General features: G+C 55.1%; 2 protein-coding genes across 7 annotated transcripts; one reads left to right on the forward strand and one right to left on the reverse strand.

Annotated features, from left to right (window-relative positions):
- Positions 1-3,414: 3,414 nt before the first annotated feature.
- Positions 3,415-20,495, reverse strand: SLC22A7 (solute carrier family 22 member 7). Of its 4 annotated transcripts, XM_070073276.1 has the most exons (11): positions 20,406-20,495; positions 19,951-20,082; positions 19,292-19,395; positions 18,999-19,153; positions 18,707-18,875; positions 17,630-17,753; positions 17,237-17,346; positions 16,671-16,885; positions 16,356-16,464; positions 15,500-15,706; positions 3,415-3,720 (listed from the first exon to the last, which is right to left on the reverse strand). In XM_070073276.1, the coding sequence occupies exons 2-11, from the start codon at positions 20,011-20,013 to the stop codon at positions 3,432-3,434; spliced, it is 1,545 nt and encodes a 514-aa protein (XP_069929377.1). In that variant the 5' UTR covers positions 20,014-20,082; positions 20,406-20,495; the 3' UTR covers positions 3,415-3,431.
- On the forward strand, positions 5,319-14,413 carry CRIP3 (cysteine rich protein 3). Of its 3 annotated transcripts, none has more exons than XM_008262943.4 (9): positions 5,319-11,606; positions 11,935-12,029; positions 12,349-12,406; positions 12,509-12,640; positions 12,816-12,862; positions 13,432-13,503; positions 13,606-13,700; positions 13,799-13,856; positions 14,017-14,413. In XM_008262943.4, the coding sequence occupies exons 3-9, from the start codon at positions 12,378-12,380 to the stop codon at positions 14,076-14,078; spliced, it is 495 nt and encodes a 164-aa protein (XP_008261165.1). In that variant the 5' UTR covers positions 5,319-11,606; positions 11,935-12,029; positions 12,349-12,377; the 3' UTR covers positions 14,079-14,413. The 3 variants fall into 3 exon arrangements, with proteins under 3 accessions (XP_008261165.1, XP_051710673.1, XP_002714475.3); XM_051854713.2 differs by having other exon boundaries at positions 5,319-11,586; XM_002714429.5 differs by lacking the exon at positions 12,816-12,862 and having other exon boundaries at positions 5,319-11,586.
- Positions 20,496-22,180: the final 1,685 nt, after the last annotated feature.

The following is a 22,180-nucleotide window of genomic DNA, read 5'->3' on the forward strand; positions in this document are numbered from 1 at the left end:
TGTTTTATTTTTACAGCTGCACCAGGAAGGTTTAAACCTGTAAGCTTAAGCTTAACTTTTTACACCCGCACATATACAATTTTAACTCTTTATAAGGAGCATTCCCACCAAGTTCCTCTCCTTTCCTGCTCACCTCAGTTTCCAGTATATGCATAAGTTGTCATGCTGTAAATTATTTGGAGGTGGTTATTTTTACATACTCTCAGATGAAATATACATTTCCAAATAATATTTGAGAAACCAAATATGTCTTTGCATAGAAAAATCATACTTTAAAGCTGTTATTGATTTCTTCACAAGCATAGATTCAAGGCAGACATGGCAGTCTTGATTCTGAATTAATCCAGCAGATGCCACTGAATCACGAGATGTAGCCCACTCAGTCCCAAGCATGTAGCCATAAGTAGCTATATAGAGTGCTAGCAACAGGTTCAGATAATAGCAAGATGATTCTGGAAAACAAGGAGGAAAAAAACAGACTTGCAAGAGCCATGAATGCTGTGTGACTATAGAGCAGCGATTCTCCATCGGTAGGGGATTGATATCTTTTTAAGAGAGAAGATTCAGCCGGCGCCGCGGCTCACTAGGCTAATCCTCCGCCTAGCGGCGCCAGCACACCGGGTTCTAGTCCCGGTCGGGGCGCCGGATTCTGTCCCGGTTGCCCCTCTTCCAGGCCAGCCCTCTGCTGTGGCCAGGGAGTGCAGTGGAGGATGGCCCAGGTGCTTGGGCCCTGCACCCCATGGGAGACCAGGAAAAGCACCTGGCTCCTGGCTCCTGCCATCGGATCAGCGCGGTGCGCCGGCCGCAGCGCGCCGGCCGCGGCGGCCATTGGAGGGTGAACCAACGGCAAAGGAAGACCTTTCTCTCTGTCTCTCTCACTGTCCACTCTGCCTGTCAAAAAAATAAAAATAAAAAATAAAAAAAAAGAGAGAAGATTCATTCATCTTCTGCTTTGTATGTATTTCTTTAATTTTTTAAAAAATATTTATTTTATTTGAAAGGCAGAGAGCACACTCTCCCAAACATCTACCTCCCTCTGCTCTATTTAAGTGATATAAACTACAGAAAGTGAAGCTTCCTATTGTACAGATTATGCAGAAGATACAGTGAGAAAGCACAAAAGTTGAGGGTAATAAAGATCTTTAAAAACACAACTATAAAGAAATAAGACTGATTTTTCCTCAACTTACTAGAACCAAATGATTTCTCTTTAAAAAAAAAAAAGCCATCTAGGAAAGCATTCTGGATAATGCTATAAAAGACACAAGCCATGACCGTGTGCTTGAGCAAGTCTATAAAGACATAAATGGGTGGAGTTTATAGTTGTAGTCAAACTCCCTGGTTACAAAGTGCTTTATAGTTCATATAACACTTTCACACTTTTCTCATTTGCCACATATTAAATGATAGCCATACTTGTGCTACATGCTAATTAAGCTTAATTGGTTCTTGTGAATGACTTCTAATTAATGGGAATGGTTTGCTGCCAAAGCCAAGTTTCATTTCTCTTTTTAGGATTTAAAATCAGAATCAGTTTAAACCATACTCTGTGTTTTGCTTCATAAATGTTGATCCTCATGTATGTTAAACAGTCTCCTGGGGCCGGCGCTGTAGCTCAGTGTGTTAAAGCCCTGGCCTTAAGTGCCGGCATCCTATTTGGGCGCCGGTTCTAGTCCCGGGTGCTCCTCTCCCAATCCAGCTCTCTGCTATGGCCTGGGAAAGCAGTGGAAGATGGCTCAAGTGCTTGGGCCCTTGCACCCATGTGGGAGACCCGGAAGAAGCTCCTGGCTCCTGGCTTTGGATCGGCGCAGCTCCAGCCATTGCAGCCATCTGGGGAGTGAACCAGAGGATGGAAGACCTCTCTCTCTGTCTCTACCTCTCTCTGTGACTATGTCTTTCAAATAAATAAAGTAAATATTAAAAAGGGGGGGGGGGAGGGAGGAAAAGAATCTCCTGGGGTAGGCATTTAGCCTAGCAGGTAAGTGATCCATGTCCTACATTGGAGTATCTGGGTGAGTCCCAGCTCTGTCTCCTAACTCTAGCTTCCTGCTAGTGTTGACAGTGGTGCAGACTGATGGCTGATGGCTCTCAAGTAATTGGGTTCCTGCCACCCTCCAGGGAGAGCCAAATTGAGTTCCCAGCTCCCAGCTTTGGCCCTAGCCTAACCCTAGCTTTGGTGGACATTTGGGAAGTGAACCAGAAAACAGTCTCTGTCTCTCTGCTTCTCAAACTAAAAAGAAAATGGGGTGGGGCCCAGTTCCAGCCTTGTGGTGCAATGAGTTAAGCTGAGACCTGCAATGCAGGCATCCCGTGAATGCCAGTCTGAGTCCTGGCTGCTCCACTTCTAATCCAGCTAATGCACCAATGAAAGCAGTGGAAGATGGCCAAATTACTCGGGTGCATGCCACCCATGTGGGAGACCTAGCTGGAGTTCCCGGCTTCTGCTGTTGCAGCCATTTGGGGAGTGCCAGCAAACTGCAAATCTCCCTGTCCCTCTGTCTCTAACTCTGCCTTTCAGATAAGCAGATAAATCTTTTAAAATGAAATTAATAGGCCGGTGCCGCGGCTCACTAGGCTAATTCTCCGCCTTGCGGCGCCGGCACACCGGGTTCTAGTCCTGGTCGGGGCACCGGATTCTGTTCCGGTTGCCCCTCTTCCAGGCCAGCTCTCTGCTGTGGCCAGGGAGTGCAGTGGAGGATGGCCCAAGTGCTTGGGCCTTGCACCTGCATGGGAGACCAGGAGAAGCACCTGGCTCCTGCCATCGGATCAGCGCGGTGCGCCGGCCGCGGCGGCCATTGGAGGGTGAACCAACAGCAAAGGAAGACCTTTCTCTCTCTCTCTCTCACTGTCTAACTCTGCCGGTCAAAAAAATAATTTAAAAAAATAAAAATAAAAAATTAATGAAGAAAATGAGGTAGGCCAAGACACCACTAGGAGTGCCTACATCCCACATCTGAGTGCTTGCCTTTGACTCCTGGCTCTGCTCCTGATTTCAGTTTCCTGCTAGTGTGTACCCTGGGAGGCAGCCAGGTGATGGCTCAAGTGGTTGGGTTCCTGCCACCAGTGTGGAAGACCTGGATTGAGTTCCTGGCTCCTGGCATTGGCCAGGCTTGGCCTCAGCTATTATCATTTAGGGAGTGAACACAAGATGAGAGATTCATTCTCTCTTTGTCCCCACCCCTAGCCTTATAAATAAGTACAATCAATAAATAAAAATTTTCAAAAAACAGGCATTATGACACAGCAGGTAAAGCCACTGCTTAAGATACCCACATCCCATATCAGAGTGAAGGTTCCCAGTCACTGCTGCTTCATACTTCAGATCGAGCTTCCTGTCAGTGAACCTAGGAGGTAGCAAATAACAGCCTAAGTACTTGGGTTCGTGCTGTTACCGAAGAATGGAGGGTTCTTGTCTTCGCGCAAGAAAGAATTCAGGCGTGAGACAGAGTAGTGGAAAGTAAAAAGTAGCAAAGTTTATTAAGGTAGGGACATCCGAAAGAACGGATGGGCACCTCTCCAGACAGGACCTGAGAGAGAGTGCAGTCGCTCAGGCGGGGGGAAGGAGCGAGGTTACATGGTTGAGTGGAGAGATTACACCTGGCCAGACCAGGCGGGTGGGCGGCTGGCTCAGCAGAGAGGCAGAGGGCTGAGCGCGCAGTCCGGTTGAGGTGTGTGTGGGGGTGTTTAAGGAGATGGGTCTTTGTCTTCACACATCTCCTCCTGAAACAAAGGATTTTATGGAGGTAAATATTAGGAAGCTCCTATCTGAGTTTTCCCTTGAAGGTATCAGACAGGAGGAAGCCTAGCTGGCGCCATCCTGGGTTCAGAGGAAGGGTGAGCAGGACCCCCTGGAGAATCAGGATCCCCAGCAGGGTGTTTGAAATGCAGATACTGGGCTGCATTTGGGAGGTTGTGGAAGATTTGTCAGGCAGAAGGGGCGGGGTCCTCCACCTGGTAGAAGGGGGCAGGGCAGGATAAGAGTACCCCGCTGCCCCTGAAACATTATCAGGATGACTTTGAGATGCAGATGCATATGCTGGACATAGACGTCTTCTCTTTAGGCCTTTATGTCACACACATAAGCTCATATCTGATTTCCTACCTAACACTGCCACCCATGTGGGTGGAGTTTCTGGCTCCTGGCTTCTGCCTGGCCTAGCCCCCAGCTGTTGCAGACATTTGGGGAGTGAACAAAGAGATGGAAGATATCTGTATCTCTCTCTCTCCTCCCTGCCTCACCCCCACCCCTCCACTCGGTGTTTCAAATAAATAAATCATTAAAAAAAAAACTTCTGAGACCTTAGGCAGCTGAACTTTCCCTTCTCCAGGGCTTTCATTACTAGCAGCTCTTGAGCTCTGTCAGTCCTGGTTTATTCCCACCAGCACTCATCTCCGTACCTGTGAAGGGGATTTGTGTCTAACATATAACATTGATTCACCAACAAGCATTTGTTGAGCAGTATGTGCTAGAGATTGAGCAAGGAAGGCACTAGAAATATACACAGTAACTGGCAAGGTCACCCTGGTTCCTTCCCTCAAGGAGCTCACAGATCAAATAGGCAGACAGGCCAGCGCTGTGGTGTAGTAGGTTAAACACCCGCCTATGGCACTGGCATCCCACATGGGCACCGGTTCAAGTTCTGGCTGCTCCACTTCTGATCCAGCTCCCTGCTAATGTGTCTGGGAAAGCAGTGGAAGATGACCCAAGTCCTTGGGCCCCTGCACCCACGTGGGAGACCCGGAAGAAGCTCCTGGCTCTTGGCTTGGGAGCTGTTGCAGCCATTTGGGGAGTGAACCAGCAGATGGAAGACCTCTCTCTCTCTCTCTCTCTCTCTAACTCTACCACTCAAGTAAATAAACACATCTTAAAAAAAAAAAAAAAAAAAAAAAAAAACCAACCAAAGTCTAGACTGTGGTAGGGGAGATGGGCAGGAAGACCTGTTTGATTGTCTCACTAATCTACAGCCCAGACTTTATCAATGAGAAAGGTGATGCGTGGGCCTCTGTTTTTTTCCCTCTCATTTGGATCAGCACTCAGGGAAAAGAAAGCTGTCACAGATTGTGTCCCCTCTGCCCATCAGCAGAGGATGATGCTATAGGAGAAAGTGCCTGGGGCCAGTAGCCTGGTATGGAGTAAATGAGGGGACCTGGGGTTAGGCAGGAACTGATAAGGTCAAGATATTGGGGAAGCGGATTCTCAGAAAAGAGACAGCCTTTAAAATATATATATATATAAATATATATATTTCTATATAAATATATATTTTATATATAATATATATATAAATATATAAAAATATATATATATATATTTGAAAGGTAGAGAGAGAGAGGTCTTCTATCCTCTGGTTCACTCCCCAAATGGCCGTAACGGCTGGAGCTGGGCCAATCTGAGGTCAGGAGCCAGGAGCTTCCTCTGAATCTCCCATATGGGTGCAGGGGCCAAAGGACTTGGGCCATCTTCTACTGGTTTCCTAGGCACAATATCAGGGAGCTGGATTGGAAGTGGAGCAGCTGGGACTCAAACCAGCATCCATATGAGTAAGAATGCTTGTGTTATATATTAATGTTAGCCGTCGCAAAACACACTGAACACTGGAATAAGGGAAAGGGTTTATTGGGGAACACCCAACAGACCGGAGTGAAGGGGCGGCAAAGGAAAAAGAGAATGGCTTTGAGGAATAGATGAGCAAGGGGCTTCAGATAGGACAGAAGAGGTTGACACCGCCCCCTGGAATTCGAAAGGAGGGGGAGGTGAGGACGCAGCTGCTGCGTGGGGGATAATGGCGCTGGACCTTCAGCAGCTGAGGCCTCAGGAGGCGGCTGAGCCAGTGCCTGTAGATTGGAGCAATAAGGGGGAGGTTCATCTGCAGGATCAAAGGAGGTTGTGGTAGAGGCAGTACCAAGGTTAGAGGTAGAAAACGAGGTTTTCTGCTCAGGCCTCTGACCCCTAGTGCAAGTCTTGGAGACCAGAAGGACTTGAGCAGGAGAGCAAGAAGTACACAGGGAAGGTTTAGTTCGAAGATAGGAAAAGGCTTGAACGTATGGAATCTCCTTCCATTTTCCCGAACACTCATGGAAATGATAAAGATGTTATCAGGGTCAAACTACTCCGACTTCCGATCCCTCAGAGCCAAATGCACCACCATGGAGGGGCCGCTTTTTGAGGCTGGGGTCAATTTGAGAGGGACCATCAGACGGAACGCAGTTAGAGAAAAGTTCCCATTGCGACCTGTAGAGTCAGATCCGTAGATTGCAAGTGTCCTTGCATCCCGGCTATCTGACTAACGAGAGAATATGGGAGCAGAAGGCGGGGTCGTCACCCAAGCACCCACTGGAGCCCAGGGCCTAGCCTGTAAAAAGGGGAACAGAGATGGAGTCGTCACTTGCACCCACTGTTGCCTGGACACAGTGTCCGTAGAGGCTAAAGGCCTTAAGTAGGAGAAGTAGGAGTGGTGGCTAGAGTCCAGTGCTGCGACCTTTACGAGAGTCAGGCGAGTATACTAGACCACCACTCAGATAGCAGGCACCCTGAGGAATTTTCGTTCCGCGTCTTACCTCAGAATTTGGAAGGCCAATGTGTGGATGGAGATCGCAGAGCGTTCAGTGGTGTGGGAGGAGTTCCGGGGGTGTGCTTTGCGACCGGCAGAAATCCAGGACCCCAGAGCAGTTCAGAGGTCCCCAAAGGGAGAGCAAAGTCACTGGGGGACGCTGGATCCCCAGCGTAAGGCTATCCGAGTCACAGCACCAATGTTATATATTAATGTTAGCCGTCGCAAAACACACTGGACACCGGAGTAAGGGAACGGGTTTATTGGGGAACACCCAACAGACCGGAGTGAAGGGACGGCGAAGGAAAAAGAGAGAGAAAGAGTATAAGAGAGAGAGCCAGAGGAGAGGAGCTAGCGAGGAGAGAAGATAGAGCAGAGAGACGATAGGAGGAGAGGAGCCAAGAGAAAAGAACCAAGAGGGAAGGACCAAGAGAGCACGTGTTCAGGAACAGGCCCTTTTAAAACTCTGCTGGAGGGCAGGCAGGGAAGCAGGAGCAGCGAATCCCATTAGGATGGGGGTGGAGCCTGGCTCAGGTAGCTGGGCCATGCGGCCACCTGGCTAAAACTGCACCAGTTTCCTAACAGCTTGGATCTGTATGATGTTGAGCAAGCTTCTTAAACGTTCCAAGCTGCTTTTCTGTACAGTTGGTGATGTAACATTTCTACCCCTTATCAGATTGTTGTATCAGAACAGATACAGTGCCATGACTGTCACTCCATCGCTGGTAGCTGTGCTGTTTTAACAATGCTCTCTCCCTAACACAAGTTTCAAACTCCTCTTTGGGAATGGAGTCACAGAATCGCGTACTGTGAAGAGACTCTAAAATCCCGTCTGCATACAACGCTTGCATCCCTTCTGTAACACTGAGAATCAGTGGTCTGTTCCAGCATTGCTGATAGCATATCTAGGGACAGAAAGTTCACTGCTGTCTTAAGTGGCCACTCCATGTTTGGTCTCTGTATGTTAGAAGGTTCTTTCTTGAACTGAATCCAAATCTGCTTCCCTGTGACCTCTCTCCAGGGGTCTGGACAGGGCCTCGTGCCCTTCCTGCCTCTTCCATGTGAGAGCCCTCATGGGGCTTGAAGTCATTTTCCCACTGCCATTCACTCACCTAGAGTTGGAAAGCTTGTATCTTCAGCCTTCCTGACAATAATTAAGAGATAAATTCATCAATCAAGTAACAATCTCAGCATATGTACCTCATAGCACAGCTTGACAACATGAAGTCAAAAGTGTTGGTGGGAGACTTGAATAACAGTAGGAGCTGTCATTTACTGATTCGCTGACTGCAATCGGTGCTAGAGATACACAGGGTTGGACAGGTCCAACCCTGTCCGTGGGAGAAAGTCAAACAAGTAAACGAGCACACTGTTGACTGTTGATTAGACACTGTGACAGATCTGTGAAGGCCAGTGTGCAGGGGGCACCAAGGGAAGAGTCCTCTTTCTGAGACAGCCACTGCTTCCTACGGGAGAGGAAACAAATTACGCCTTGACAATTACACCTCACTCAGCTAGTCTTCTCCATTTGTGTGGTATTTTGTTAAATTATCAGAGGCTTTAGTCATGCCAGCTTTTCTTTAAAAGAGCCCCCATCAGTAAATGCAAATGCATTCCTCCAAGAAGTGCTCATTTTCTCTGTCAGCATTCATCACAAAGGCTCTTTCATAGCACCAGAATAAAGGAAACCAGGCAAGGAAGAAAAGTAGAATGTTGTGATTTGTTGTGCCTGCAATTGGATTTGTTTATTTGTGCTGTACTCTGCTGGATGCTGGGGGATAGAAGACCTGCCTAGTGGGATGAGGAAAGTACAAAGTGACCCAGAGCAGAAGGCACTAGGGATCCTTGGGAAAGGGTTACTTGGTGTGCCTGGAAGTTCTGAGGGGGATAGGCACTGGGAAGGTGAAATCAGCCTTCCTAAGGGCTGGCATTGTGGTGTGAGAGGCCTAGAGGCCGCCTGCAGTACATCCCCAACTGCTCTGCTTCCCATGCAGCTCCCTGCTAATGCACCTGGGAAGGCAGCAGAAGCTGGGCCAAGTGCTTGGGCCCCTGCCACCCACCTGGAAGACCCAGATGGAGTTCCTGGCTCCTGAGTTCATCCTGGCTCAGCAGTGGCTATTGTGGCCATTTGAACAGTGAACCAGAGGATGGAGATCTCTTTCTCTGTCTCCCCCTTCTCTCTGCCTTTCAAATAAATATAAATCTTTTTTAAAAAGATTAAAATCCCTTTGAGAAAAAGTTCTAAAACTAATGATCTTGGGAGCAGGCATTTAACACAGCCCATGTTGGAGTGCTTAGGTTTAAGTCCCAGGTCTGGCTCCTGATTCCAGGTTCCCACCAATGCAGACCCTGGGAGGCAGTGGTGATGGCTCAAGTAATTGGTTCTGACACCACACAGAAGACCTGGATTGTGTTCCTAATACTGGATAGGAGTTCACTTTTTTGTTGTTTTAATATTTATTCATTTTTATTTATTTGAAAGGCAGAGAAAGGGAGAGAGTGGTCTATCCATTGATTCACTCTTCTAATGCCTGCAACAGCCAGGGCTGGAGCATGGAAGGGTCTCCCAGACTCAAGTACTTGAGCCATCACTGCTGCCTCCCAGGCACATTAGCAGGAAGCTAAATCAGAAGCAGAGGCAGGACTGGATCCTAGGTACTCTAATATGGGATGTGGGCACACCAGGCAATGGCTTAACAACACCCATCCCGCCCCTCATTAAAAAAAAAAAAAAAAAGATTTATCTATTTGACAGGCAGAGTAACAGAGAGAGAGCGTGCTGGTTCACTCCTCAGATGTCTGCAACAACTGGGGCTGGTCCAGTCTGATGCCAGGAAACTAGACCTCCATCCAGGTCTCCCACATAGGTGGCAGGGACCCAGTTACTTCAGCCATCATCTGCTGCCTTCCCAGGCGCATTAGCAGGTAGCTGGATCGGAAGCAGAGGAGCAGGAACTTGGGATGCTGGCATTGCAGGCTATGGTTTAACCCACTGCACCATGAAGCCAGCCCCCACATGCATACATTTTTGTATGGACATATGTTTTCATGTCTTTTTTTTTTTTTAAGAGAAATTGTTAGCTTCCATCCTTTTAAAAATTTTTGTTTTTATTTTATTCGAAAGACTAAGATCTTCAGTCTGCTGGTTCACTCCCCAAATACCTGCAACACCCAGGGCTGGGCCAGGCCTTGGTCTCACATGTGGGTGGCAGGACCCAATCACTTGCTGCATCCCAGAATGGACATTAGCAAGAGCCTGGACCAGAAGCAGAGGAGCCAGGCACTCCAACATGGGATGGAGGTGCCCTGAGCCACAGCTTGAGCACTGTGCCAAAACACCTGCTCCAAGTTATGTGTTCCGGTTACTAGATCCTTAGCAGGTCTATGGTTATGACTTTCCGGTATTTTCTCTCATTCTGTGGGTTTAATTTCTTGACATGTCCTCTGCAGCATTGTGTACTACCTTTAACAAATATTTTAATATCTTGGGGGCAGACATTTGGCCTAGTGTTTAAAATGCTGGTTAACATAATGACTGGATTTAATACCCGGCTTCACTCCTGACCATAGCTCCAACCCTGTTAATGCAGACCCCCAGAGGAAGTGGTGGTGGCTCAAGTCACTGGGCTCCTGCCACCCACGTGGGACCTGCACGGCCTTCTGCTCCCAGCTTCAGCCTATTCCAGCGCTAGCCGTTGCAGGCATTTGGGGAGCGTGCTCTCACTATATCTCAAGTAGAAATTTAAAAATTAAAAAAAAAAATCTTTAAAATAGAAACATGATTGGTATTAAATTACACTTTCAAATTTAATAAGTATTATAACTTTAGGTGCAAACCATTGTCCCCAGGCTGTTCTGGAGCTTCTAAACTGAGAGTCTTGAGGTCACTGAGGGGCCCACCAGAGTGACAGCCATCGCTTTTACAGCACTGATGTACCAGGTGCTGTGTGGGCACTGCACGTGTGTCAGCTCATCTAATTCTCCTAGCAGTCCTGTGAGGTAGTGACTGGCTTCATGACAGCAGCCGTACACCTCAGAGAACGGAAGCAGTACCGTAGCCCCAGGCTCTTGTCCCTCCCTTCCTCTGTCCACCTTCGCCATCTCTCCCCGCTGCCGGCATGGTGCCCGTGAGTGTCCTGGCTGGCGCTCTCACGTGCATCAGCAGTGCAGAAAAGAGACAAATGTCAGGTTCCTGTTACACCTGCTGCTAAGTCCTTGTCAGGTTTCTAACTGTAATGAGGCAGTGTAGAGACCTTGGCGAAGTTGAAATCATCAGTGATCACAGAGCTGGTACGGTAAACAAGTGTGGGGTGATCGGCTTGATGTGCAACCGAAAGATCTAGAAAAGTGGCAGAATAATCTGCCCCCATCCTGTCAGTTCAGTTCCATTGTATCGACAACCACAGCGGGCGTCCTGGGCCACGAAGAAGCCGGATGAAAACACAACACGAGAGGGAAAACCCCGGGATCCCCCCACCCCCCAGGGATGTAATACATACAAATAAAAAGGCCTCGGTGCAGGAAGCAAAAAGGAAAATTCGCCTGGAGCCCGAGAGTCAGTAGCAGAGAGGCAGGTTCCAGAATCCGCTGCTCTCAGCCGCTACCTAGCTAGACCGAGATGGAATCAAACCATTCCAAAGGCCATCCGCACGGTGAGCGCCTGCTCTGTCCGCACCAACCCAGAAACCAGTGCCACCCACCCCGGCGCCTGCGTCGCTCCCCGGCCACTCAGCTGCAGGACCCTGGCTCCTCCCCAGGGGTCGCCAGGCTTCAGAGTTCTGTGAAGTAGCTGTGGAGTCGCCTACGTGCCCCGCACCCTCTCCCCGGGGTGGGCAGGGTTCTCAGAGTCCGGCGGCCAATGAGCGCCTTGGAGCCGCCGAGTCAGCCCAGTGGGACTCTGAGGTGAGCGCTGGGTGGAACCAGCGGGACCGGCGGAACGGAGCCCCGCCGTGGTACCTGCTGTGTGCCGCACTGGCCGCCCTGAGCGGAACCATGAGCTGGACCTGCCCGCGTTGCCAGCAACCTGTGTTCTTCGGTGAGGAATGAGCTGAGGAGGTGGGAAGATGGGGCGAGCCTGCCGCCAGGTTCCCTGGGGACGAGAGGGCTGGCCTCGCGAGGTGACCCCACACACCCCTTTCTGCCTGTAGTGGGACGTGGTCCCCGCACCCCTACCTGCTCCCACTCAGGTCCTGTCCTCGCTTCCCAGAGCTCTGGGGGCCGCATGGCACGGGGGTGGGATGCAGCCTCAGTTGCAGACAACCCTTAGTTGTCTCCAGGGAGCAGAACAGGCTGATCTGGGTCCCCCAGAGGGCTGGGAAGGGGAAGAGGGAGCCCCCAGCCAGAACAGAGTCCTCATGGACTGGTCCCACCTTGTCCCCTACAGCTGAGAAGGTGAGCTCCCTGGGCAAGAACTGGCACCGCTTCTGCCTGAAATGTGAGCGCTGCCACAGCATCCTGTCCCCTGGCGGGCATGCAGAGGTGAGGCCTGGCCAGGGGACACAGTCGTGTGTGTCACCAGATCCTGGAATTTCTGCCTTGGGGGCTTGCCGCAAGGCAACCCTCAGCAGCCAAGTCCACGGCCACCCAGCTGGTGGGATCTGGGGAGCCTGAGTAGTGCAGTGGCCCCCTGGCATGGGGGAGGGGGAGGGGGGAGCAGCACAGCCTCCTGGCCGTCCTCGCCCTTCTTCCCGGGACCACCGAGGCAGTTCCGGCATGCCAGCCCAGCCAGCGGGTGGACACTTGGCAGCCTGCCTTGGGGAAGGCTCTGAGCCACCTGCTTTCTTCTGCATGTGCCCAGCACAATGGGAGGCCATACTGTCACAAGCCATGCTACGGGGCTCTCTTCGGACCCAGGGGTGAGTACCAGCCGGGAAGGGGGGAGGGGGCCGGGGCAGCAGAACCCTCCAGGTGGGCTGGCAGGGGCGAGCTCAAGCCTGCCTTCCCTGTTCTCTCTGCAGGGGTGAACATTGGTGGTGTGGGCTCGTACCTCTACAACCCGCCCGCTCCCACCCCTGTCAGCGCCACACCCCTCAGCCCCAGCAGCTTCAGCCCCCCCAGGCCAAGGACAGGCCTCCCGCAAGGCAAGAAAAGTAAGAGAGGCTGTGCCTCAGCTGCTGCTGCTGCTCCTCCTCCTCCTCCTCCTCCTCCCCCTCTTCCCCTTCCCTGGGCTGCAGCGGGGGTGGGGCCAGGTGGCAGTTTTCTGCCCCAGCCCTCTGCTGCGTGGTCCTACAACTTTATTCCTGGAAAACTCTTCTGTACCCCCAGCCCTTCTTGTTCTAACATCACCCCCATGTCAGCTGCCGGGCTAAGAGGTAAGTTAGACAGGTGGCACTGTCACCCCCATTTTGCAGGTGAGGAAACTGAGGCACAGCAAGGACAAGTGGCCCTGTGCAGTCACACAGCCAGCGAGAGGCAACGTGGGGCTACAAGTTAGGCCTCTCCCAGGCCAGGGCCATGGAAGGAATGACTTGCAGGGGAGGGGTCATCGGGATGGGGCCAGCCCCTCAGGTCCCTCAGCTTCTCTCTCCGGCCCCTTGGAGTGGGCAGTGACACCATACTTCCCAACACCTGACACCCCTGCCCTGGCCAGCTCCTATATCAGCTCAGGTTTCCTGAGGATTGAGTTGCTGGTAGGGTTGGACCGGTGGGCACCTGAGCCCCTGGGAGAATGAGAAGGACACAGGTGGTCCCTAGCACCAGTAGAGGTGGAACAGGAGGCGGGGGCCCAAGGAAGGCAGGCTTGGCTGGGTGGGAGGCCATGAGTGGAGCAGGGCTGTAGAAAGAGGCCGGTGCCGGGTGCAGCCAAGTGTGTGCGGCAGGCGGGCCCTGCTTAGGTGCTGACCCCCACCACAGCCCCAGCCAAGGCCTCTTCTCCTTAAAGGCCCTCCCCACATGAAGACGTTCACGGGGGAGACTTCGCTGTGCCCTGGCTGTGGGGAGCCCGTCTATTTTGGTAAGTGACAATGGACAGCCTGGGGGAGGGGAGGCTATGCCCGGCGGGCCGGTCTCCCTGCCCTGCCCCTGGAACAGAAGCACCGCTTCCCTCCACCGCCAGCTGAGAAGGTGATGTCTTTGGGCAGAAATTGGCACCGACCCTGCCTGCGGTGCCAGCGCTGCCGGAAGACCCTGACGGCCGGGAGTCACGCCGAGGTGAGCAGGGCAGGGGTGGGTGGCTGTGCCGGGAGGTGGCGGGCTGCAGCTGGAGAGACGGCCAGGCCCAGACAGCTCTCTTTCTCTCCGTGTCCTAGCATGACGGCGTCCCCTACTGCCACATCCCCTGCTACGGCTACCTGTTTGGCCCCAAAGGTGAGCAGCCCCGCCCCAGACACTGGGCATGTGTAGTCCTCCGTGGGGACGCGTGGACAACTTCCTGGGTGGTCAGACACGCCCCAGGCCCCTCCCGATTCCCCTCGGTGCTCAATGCCCCTGGGCCCCAGGCCCTTGGTGACAGGGCTCTCTCCCTCAGGCGTGAACATCGGCGATGTGGGCTGCTACGTCTATGACCCTGTGGACGTAAAATCCGAATGAGACCCTCGCCCTGCCTCGGCCTTCCCCCGGCCCCTTGGTGGTCCCGCGGGAGCTGCAGAGCTCTCCAGTGCTCCAGTGCTGGGGGAAGACAGACCCCGCAGGCCTGGGTGTGGGCTGCACTCCGAGATAGACCAGGGAGTCCGGACTTTCTCTGCCAATTCTTCCCTTTCCTGTTCCTAGCTAGGCAGGGGACACAAGCCACCCCATCGTGGAGGGTGGCCTCCTGGCCCTCCCAGTTCCTTTCTCAGTGAATTCTGGAGCTTCAAGGTACTCATCAAACTATGTTTTCTTGAGCCTCAGCCTCTCTGTCTTCTGCAATAAAATGTCGGCTCCCACGCCTTCTCGTCTTCTTAGGGCCCAGCGGTTGGGGGCGCACTGCCTGCCTGGGAGTCGGCGGGGCCAATCATGGGAACAGAGGATTCTCTTCTCCTGGTCCCCCGGCCCTCGCAGCGGGCAGCCCCTAGCACCACCCAGTGGACAGCACGTCCGGCGGCCCCACTGGTTCCCAGAAGTCATCACAGTACAGCCCCTGCTTTACCATCTCCAGAAGCACCCTGTTCAGCTTCTCGCGTGGGCCTGACAGCAGACCCTGCGGGAAGGTCTGCAAAGAGGCCTTCTTGTCCATTTGGGAGATGAACTACAGGAATCCCAGAGAGGGCAAGCCACCTTCCCAAGGTCACACAGCACATCACTGGCAAAGATGAACTCGGAGCCCGGGGCATTTGTTCAATGACTTCCCACCCAGGGCCCGTCCCAAAGCTCCTCCCTGTTGCGCCAATCCAGGGGCTGCCTTTATTTCCAGAATCTGGCCCCCAGCCACACAAGGGACACCCAGGAGCTCTCGGACGTTGCCATGTGCTGGAGGCGAAATGGTCAAGGCTGGATGAGCACTGGGAGAAGGCACCAGTGGCAGAGGGTTCGATGCCCATGGCCCTGGTCACAGGGCCTGCCCGCTGCTCTCCTGCCCCTGCTGCTGAGCTGCTGCGCGGGGCTGTCCCCAGTCCCACTCAGGTCTGCACCTGCTTCATGGCCATCTCTTCCTCCTGAAGACTGGACAGGGCACCAGGGAGGAAGGCGTCACGAGCAGCGGTGGGGTTTAGCCCTTGAACCCGCCACCCCAGCTTGCCCATCAGGCCTGGCCCAGGGCTCTCCCCAGCTTCTAGAATGCCAACGCTTGTTCTTGCACAAGTGACTCACACACATGCTTGCTGAGTGTGTGCACATACACCGCTTCCTGCACCTTGGGCATCTGTGCCCTTGCACACGTATGCACGCACCTGACACCCTCCTGCACACTCACATACGTGCACCAAGTACACGAGGGCAGATGAGTCATCTTCTCTGAACCCTAAATGTGCCAGGCAGCCGGGCACCTGCACCCACACGCGTGTGCTCACACACACACAGTCCTGTGCACACACCTTTTTCTCTCCACATCCTGGATGGTCTCCGGCAGCTGTGCCCGCCTGGTCTCTGGCAGCAGGAGGGCGGTGCAGGCAGCCAGCAGGGCTATGCCCCCGTACGCCAGCTTGGGCAGTGACAGCCACACTCCATCCAGCAAGGCTGCCAGTGGGGCCAGAGAGCCCCCCAGCCGGCCCACCAGCGCAGTCAGCCCCATTCCTGTCTGTCTGTTCAGAGAGAGGACGAGGGAGGCAGTTGGGGTGCGTACCTACCTGGAGGCTTCTCCTCCCCAGACAGCAGAGGGAGCTAAGGCTGTCTTCAATCCGTCTTCCCACCCACTCCCAGCAGCCACCAGAGTCTGGGGCCCGCGTTCTGACGCAGTACCCATCAGTGCCACTGAAAGAAAGGAGCTGGGGAAAGGGTAATGTGGAAGGGAGAGGGCCAGCAGCTGCTGCCGGCCCTCCCGTGCTGTTGGCGGAGACTCGAGTCCTTGGAAACATAACCAGCAACGCAGCAGGTGCCACCCCCCACCCACCAGTAGCTGACACCCCCACCCCACCCCACCCCACCCCCCGCCAAGGCTGGTGGTCACTGGGATGCGGTGGGCAGGATGCGGTGGGCAGGACCGGGCATCTTGGGACTATTTCCTTCCAAAGAGGGCCCAGAGAGGTCGTCCCACTAGGCTCAGGGTCACTCAGCAGAGATAAAATGCCCCACCTTCTCTTACCTGTGGGTAAACAGCAGACCCTCATTCTCTCTGCAGCATGGTGTAAGTACGGGAGGGAAGCGGTGTGTACGCGCACCGTTGCTGCTTTGGACACGTGATTAGCAAGCCCCACCCCCAAGGTCGGTCGCCTCGAGACCCAGCCCCCTCACCTGAGCACCGTGGGGTACAACTCCGAAGTGAACAGGTAGGCGGTAGTGAAAGCGGCTTCAGAGAAACCCTTGCCCATCACCGCTAGGGCGGTGCTCCAGGAGCTCCTCTCTGGAGGAAAAGGGGTTCGGGGAAGTGGGAGGGCCTTGAGCGAGAGCCAGGAGCCCCCCACCCCCTGGATCGGAGGCGGGGTCCCCGGAATGGCCCGAACTCAGCGGCCGAGACCGAAGCTCCCCTGGCAAGGGCGTGGTCTCCGGGAGGGGGCGTGTTCCGGGGCCGGGCTCCCGGGGTGGGCGGGGCCTTGGGGCCGAGCTCACCGGAGGCCACCAGCAGTCTGATGCCCAGGGCCAGGGCCGCGCCCAGCAGCGTCCCGGCCTGCGTGAGGCGGCGTCCGGCGTGGCGCACTGACAGGTAGACCAGGAGCTTGGAGGGCAGCTCCACCGCCCCGAACAGCAGCTGCGTCTGATACACGTTCAGCCCCAGCCCCGACACAGCCAGACTCTGGCCGTAATAGGAGAAGTTCACGCCAAACCTGAAAGGCGTCGCGGTGCCACCAGGAAGCCCTCCTTCCCGCCCCTCTGCGTCCTCTTCCCAGGAAGACCTGGCCTATCAGAGGGAGGACCCCCGCCCCACCACCGCAATCCCCTGTTGGGTCTGCCACATGCGCACCAGTGGCCACAACGCTCCTACCCGGACCCTCGCAGCAGCCTTGACAAAGGGTATGGCTCCATTCTCTGGCCTCTCCCAGCCAAAGGTCCTCCTGCCCTCCACCCACCGTCACATTCGTCCCTCGCCCTCCTCCCTCCTCGCTCAGCACCCTCTTGGAGTCTGCCCCTCCCCGCCATCACCCCCAGGCCGCCAGCCCCAGGCCCGCCCTCCTTACCACACCACCATGCAGCACAGGGAGATGTGCCTGAGCCTGGGCGTGCGGAACAGGTCCAAGTATGAGGGTCTGCGGACCACCCGTTCCCCAGCCGCCACTTCGCTCAGGGCCTGGTGGGGGGAGGGCATGGGGTTGTGACATCAGAGTGGGCTCCGTGGTCCCAGCCGGACAGACTGTGCCCTGTCTCTCTGTTCCTTGCCTCTTGTGCTAGCAGTGGAGAAGGGTGGCCCTGAATGAAAGGTGTGGCCCACCAGAGCCAGGTGGGGGGGGCACCGGAAGAGGGGAGCTTTTCCTGCCACCTATGGTGGGCCCAAAGAGGAAGTGGTGCTGGACAAAGCTCCTTCAACCGCGCCACACACGCACATGCACACACGCGCGCCCGTCCTCCCTCACCTCTCTGCTCAGACCGTCCTGAGGCACGGGCCGGCCGTTGAGCCTGGCACAGCGGAGCAGGTACCGCTGAGCCTCCTCCACTCGGCCCTGGGTCAGAAGCCAGCGCGCAGACTCCGGCACCCACCTACGGGACAGGCTTTCGGCTGGAGAGTCCGTGCCAGCAGTCCCCTCAGCCCCCAGCGCCATCCCCTCCCCAGGCCATACTCATCTAAAGCCGCATCCTCCCACACCCCCTTGCCCAGGTCCAAGCACCCCACCACCCGAGAGTCCCCTCACTCCTCAGCTGAGTTGGCCACGCCCTGGAGACCTCAGCTCCCAGCACCAGCCCCAGGCCTCTCTGCAGATGGGCGGCAGGAGGGCGCAGAATGACAGAGGGACTGACTGCCGTAGCCAGAGAGGCCATCCAAATGAGTTCGGGTTTGAGAGGCAATGAAACACCCAGCCAGTCAGCCAGTCAGGCCTCCCACCCCCTGCAGGTGGCCAGCTTCAGCCAGTGCGTGGCTCGGTCTGTGTCTCCAGTCTCCCACTGACTGGCCTCTCCTGCTGCACGCGGCTACCCCTCTCCCTCTGGATCTACCGTTCAGTTCTGTCTCTGTCTCTGCATCTCTTTCTATCTTGTTCTCTGTGGTTTTTTTCTCTTTAGTTTGTATTTGTTTGAAAGGCGGAGGAGAAACAGACAGAAGCAGACAGACAGAAAGCTCCTATCCACTAGTTCACTTCCCAGAAGCCTCCAGTGGCCCAGGCTGGGCCAAGCTGCAGGAACTCAGTCCAAGACTCCCACGTGGGTGGCAGGGACCTGAGTGCTTGGGCCATCACCTGCTGCCCCCCAGGGAGTCCACGCCTTGTTCTCTGGTTTTCAGTGGCCCATGCCATCTTTTGTCTGTTCTTTTCCCTGCTGGTCTCTCCATCATCTGTCGCATCTCTCTCTGTTTCTCTACCTTTTTCCCCCTCTTGGCCACCGACTCTGTATCTCTTTCCCTTCTTCCCTCCGCCTGTGACTCTGAATCCCAGCCTCTGGTGAATTCTCTCCTTGCCTTTTTGTGTCCCCCACTGCCCACCTCCCCCCCCAGCCCTCACCAGAGGCTGAGAATGCCTGGGGCTAAAGGCAGGGTGACAGCCAGCAGAAGCCATCGCCAGTCCCGGATCAGGTACCCGACCAGTGCCAGCAGCATCACGCCTCCCGTCCAGAAGGTGCTGCTAAGGACGCCTGCCACAATGCGGTGCTCCACATCCAGCCACTCCAGCTCTGTGCCCAGGGCCGGGGTCAGAGACAGGAAGACAGGTAGTGAGGGACAGATGGGCTCAGTCTCACCCTGACCAGTGCCTCCCTCCAGGCCTCCCCGCCCTGCCTGCCCCTTGCCTGCCTCACCCAGGGGCATCACGATGATGGTGAAGCCAGCCAGGGCTGAGCCAGTGAGCGTGCGCGTGATGGCGAACATGACATAGCTGACGGAGGCTGCGGAGGCCAGGCCCAGCACCAGGGCACTCACATAGGCCACCAGCAGCAGGCGCCGCCGCCCAAACCTGCAAAGAGCTCAACTCAGCTCAGCTCCCTGTGAAGTGGAGGTTCCAAAGCCCCGGGGCAGACCAGGCCGGTTCACCAGCCCGATGGGAGAGGATCCCCCAAGCCTGCTCCCTGATTGGCCCCACACCTCACTCCACCTGTCAGACAGGTATCCAAAGGCCACAGCCCCCACCAGCACGCCAACGAAGAAGAAGGTGGATGCAGCTCTGCTCAGATCTTTCTGCTCGCACACGAGGTCCCACTGCAAGGACAGGCGGGAAGGGGCTCCCATGGGCACCTGCTTCTCTCCAGCCACCCCCAGCCCCTCCTCTCCAGTCTCTGGGGCCTTCTACACAGACTGTACCATTCCGCAATCTCCTTGTCTGGCAGTAAATCCCCCAATCTTTGCCTTGGCTTGAGGGGTGTGAGATTTTGCCCCTCCTTGGTCCTGCAGCCTCAGCCTCTTCCAGTGGACGGCCTTGACCGTGACCACAGGAGTCCCGCCGCGCCCCCCACCCCCACGAGGATTATGTAAACCGCAGGCCTGGGGCCAGGAGAGAGGAAGAGAGGCCTCGGTTGTTTCTCCACCACCGCTTCCCCCCGGAGAGGCGCCCTTCGGAATTCTTGGCTCCAGCTCCCTGGGAGCCACTTCCCAAGTAACGGGAAGAAGAGCCTGTGTAAGGGCCTGGTGCTTTATATTCACGCACGCCATCTACACGTGGGTGAGCTGAGGCCCTTAGAGGTGACAGATGGAGACCACCCAAGGCAGTGTAGGCCCCGCCCCCACAGACGTCCCTCACCCGCGGAGCTCAAGTACCTCGGTTGCAATGGTGGAGGAGAACTCCGAGCGGTCATACTCCCAGCCCTGCGTGCAGGGCATGCTGGAGCGGTTGCCCTGCAGATCCCCAGGGCTGCGTCCCTCTCTCCCCAGGGTGATGTTGGGGACAGCCTGGGGGTGGGTGAAGCGGAGGCAGGAGCTGAACGTGCCGTCAGCCTCCCGGGGCAGATAGGCCTCCAGCCACGCATCCTGGAAGCTGAGGTTGGCAGGTGTGCCAGGCAGGGCGCAGCGGTGGGCAGGCACAGCAGCCAGGAAGACGGGCAGGAGGAAGTGCAGGGGCAGCAGAATGCGGGGCAGGGCCAGCAGGGCTAGATTCCGCAGCTGGAAGGGCCCGAAGCCGCCCACCTGCTCCAGCAGCTCCTCAAAGCCCATGCTGCCCACCCACCAAACCGTGCCTGGCGCGGGCTCCTGCTGCAGCGGCCAGCACTGCTCACCCTGCTCACCACGTGGACCCCTGGACTCTGGAAGTGCAAGCAGATGGACAGGTGAGTGGAGAGTCTGCAGCCAGAATCCAACCCCCTGGGGGCAGGCCCTCCCCAGCCCAGCCGCCCAGCTCTCCCTGGATAGCCTGTCTGGCTCAGTGCCTGGGGGAGGGGCTTCCCCCTGTTCAGAGGTCACTGACTCCTGCAGCTCTTACTGATTGGTACTCAGACCAAGTGGGGGAGCCCTGGACCACCACGATAGGGCAGCTGGGTATGTAGGTGAACCCATAATCCCCTGGTCAGCAAAGCTCCTGGGGTCCCTAAGAAGAAAGGTCCCTGGGGCGTGATGCCAGCTCTCCCTGGATGCCTTTTGCCCTGTTAGGCATTAGGTCAGCTCTGCTTGTCTGCAGCCATGGCCACAGCCTGGCCCCAAGTCTGAGGGCCGGACTCTAACCAGGTGAAGGGTTCTTCCCACTGAACACGAGGCCTCCTGCTCTCCCTAGCCAATGCCTGCAGCTGATGCCCTGGAATCGCACTGGGCAGCCTGTACCCAGACTCACTGTACCCCTGCTCTACCCAGGGGCTCTTGCCATACACAAATCCCACCTGCCCCCGCCCGCTCTTCCCAGGAGCTCCTGAGAGGACCCCTACGAAGAGTGGGGGCTGCCAAGGTCCCGTCTTATAGAAGTCGCAATGCCTGCGGCCAGCCAGTTCGCTTTGCTCACTCCGTTCCTCTCACTCAGTTTCATTCACGGCCCCCTTGTCAGAAGCGTAACAGAGAGGCCGGCGCTGTAGCGCAGCAGGTTGAGCCTCCACCTGCAACACTGGCAGCCCATATGAATCCCAGCTGTTCGAGCCCCAGCTGCTCCACTTCTGATCCAGCTCCCTGCTGTGTAGATGCTGGCAGACCACAAATGGTCGGGTTCCCGCCCTGCCCAGTGGAGACCTGGGTGGAGTTCCAACTGTTGACTTTAGCTCAGTCAGTCCCAGCCACTGTGGCCTTTTGGGGAGTAAACTGGCAGATGGAGGGGCTCTCCCTTTCTCTCTGCCACTCTGCCTTCAAATAAATACAACAGATCTTATCTATATGTATATCTGTATTTATATCTATACATATAGATATAAATAGATAGATGGGGCCGGCCAGCATTGTGTGTAGCGGGTCAAGCTGCTGCCTATGGGGCTGGCATCCCATGTGAACGCCAGTTAGCGTCCTGGCTGCTCCACTTCTGATCCAGCTCCCTGATCATGACCCTGGAAAGCAGCAGGAGGTGGCCCAAGTCCTGGGCCCTGACACCTGTGTGGGAGACCCGAATGGAGTTCTTGGTTATTGGCTTCAGCCTGGCCACCGGGGAGTGAAGCAGCATATGGAAAGTCTCTTTCTCGCTCTCTCTTTCTCTCTCTCTCCCTCTCTCTGTAACTCTGCCTCTCAAAGGAATGGGTTAAACTTTAAAAATAAAATAAAATTTCATCGATTCTGGAGACGTTTCCTATAATCAGATTTGCAGAATTAAGGAAAGGCTGCAGCCAGGGTGTTCATTTTGGCATTATTTATGGTCAGGACAAGTTGAAAAAGTCTACTGAAAAACCAGTGTGGAACTGGTTAAGCAGATCATGGGGCATTCCCGCCATGGTGTACTGCGTGCCATGAAATGGAGCACGAGGCTCCTCCCCCACTGGTGGGCCTGGAAAACAGAGTAGTCATCCTGGAAACATTTGGTGATTTCTCAAAATGTTACTCTTGGGGCTGGTGCTGTGGCATAGCGGGTAAAGCAGCCTCCTGCAGT

Source organism: Oryctolagus cuniculus, chromosome 5 (genome assembly GCF_964237555.1).
Source record: "Oryctolagus cuniculus chromosome 5, mOryCun1.1, whole genome shotgun sequence".
Lineage (NCBI taxonomy): Eukaryota > Metazoa > Chordata > Mammalia > Lagomorpha > Leporidae > Oryctolagus > Oryctolagus cuniculus.

Excerpts from the sequence above, each read along its gene's own strand:
- CRIP3 (XM_002714429.5), top strand. The coding sequence starts at position 11,544 with ATGAGCTGGACCTGCCCGCGTTGCCAGCAACCTGTGTTCTTCG. Across the intron at positions 12,407-12,508 it reads GGCTCTCTTCGGACCCAGGG|GGGTGAACATTGGTGGTGTG; the intron begins GTGAGTACCAGC and ends TTCTCTCTGCAG. Across the intron at positions 13,701-13,798 it reads CGGCCGGGAGTCACGCCGAG|CATGACGGCGTCCCCTACTG; the intron begins GTGAGCAGGGCA and ends TCCGTGTCCTAG.
- SLC22A7 (XM_070073275.1), bottom strand. The coding sequence starts at position 20,343 with ATGGGCTTTGAGGAGCTGCTGGAGCAGGTGGGCGGCTTCGGGCCCTTC. Across the intron at positions 19,396-19,950 it reads CCTCCACCATTGCAACCGAG|TGGGACCTCGTGTGCGAGCA; the intron begins GTACTTGAGCTC and ends CTGTCCTTGCAG. Across the intron at positions 19,154-19,291 it reads TTTGGATACCTGTCTGACAG|GTTTGGGCGGCGGCGCCTGC; the intron begins GTGGAGTGAGGT and ends AGCTCTTTGCAG.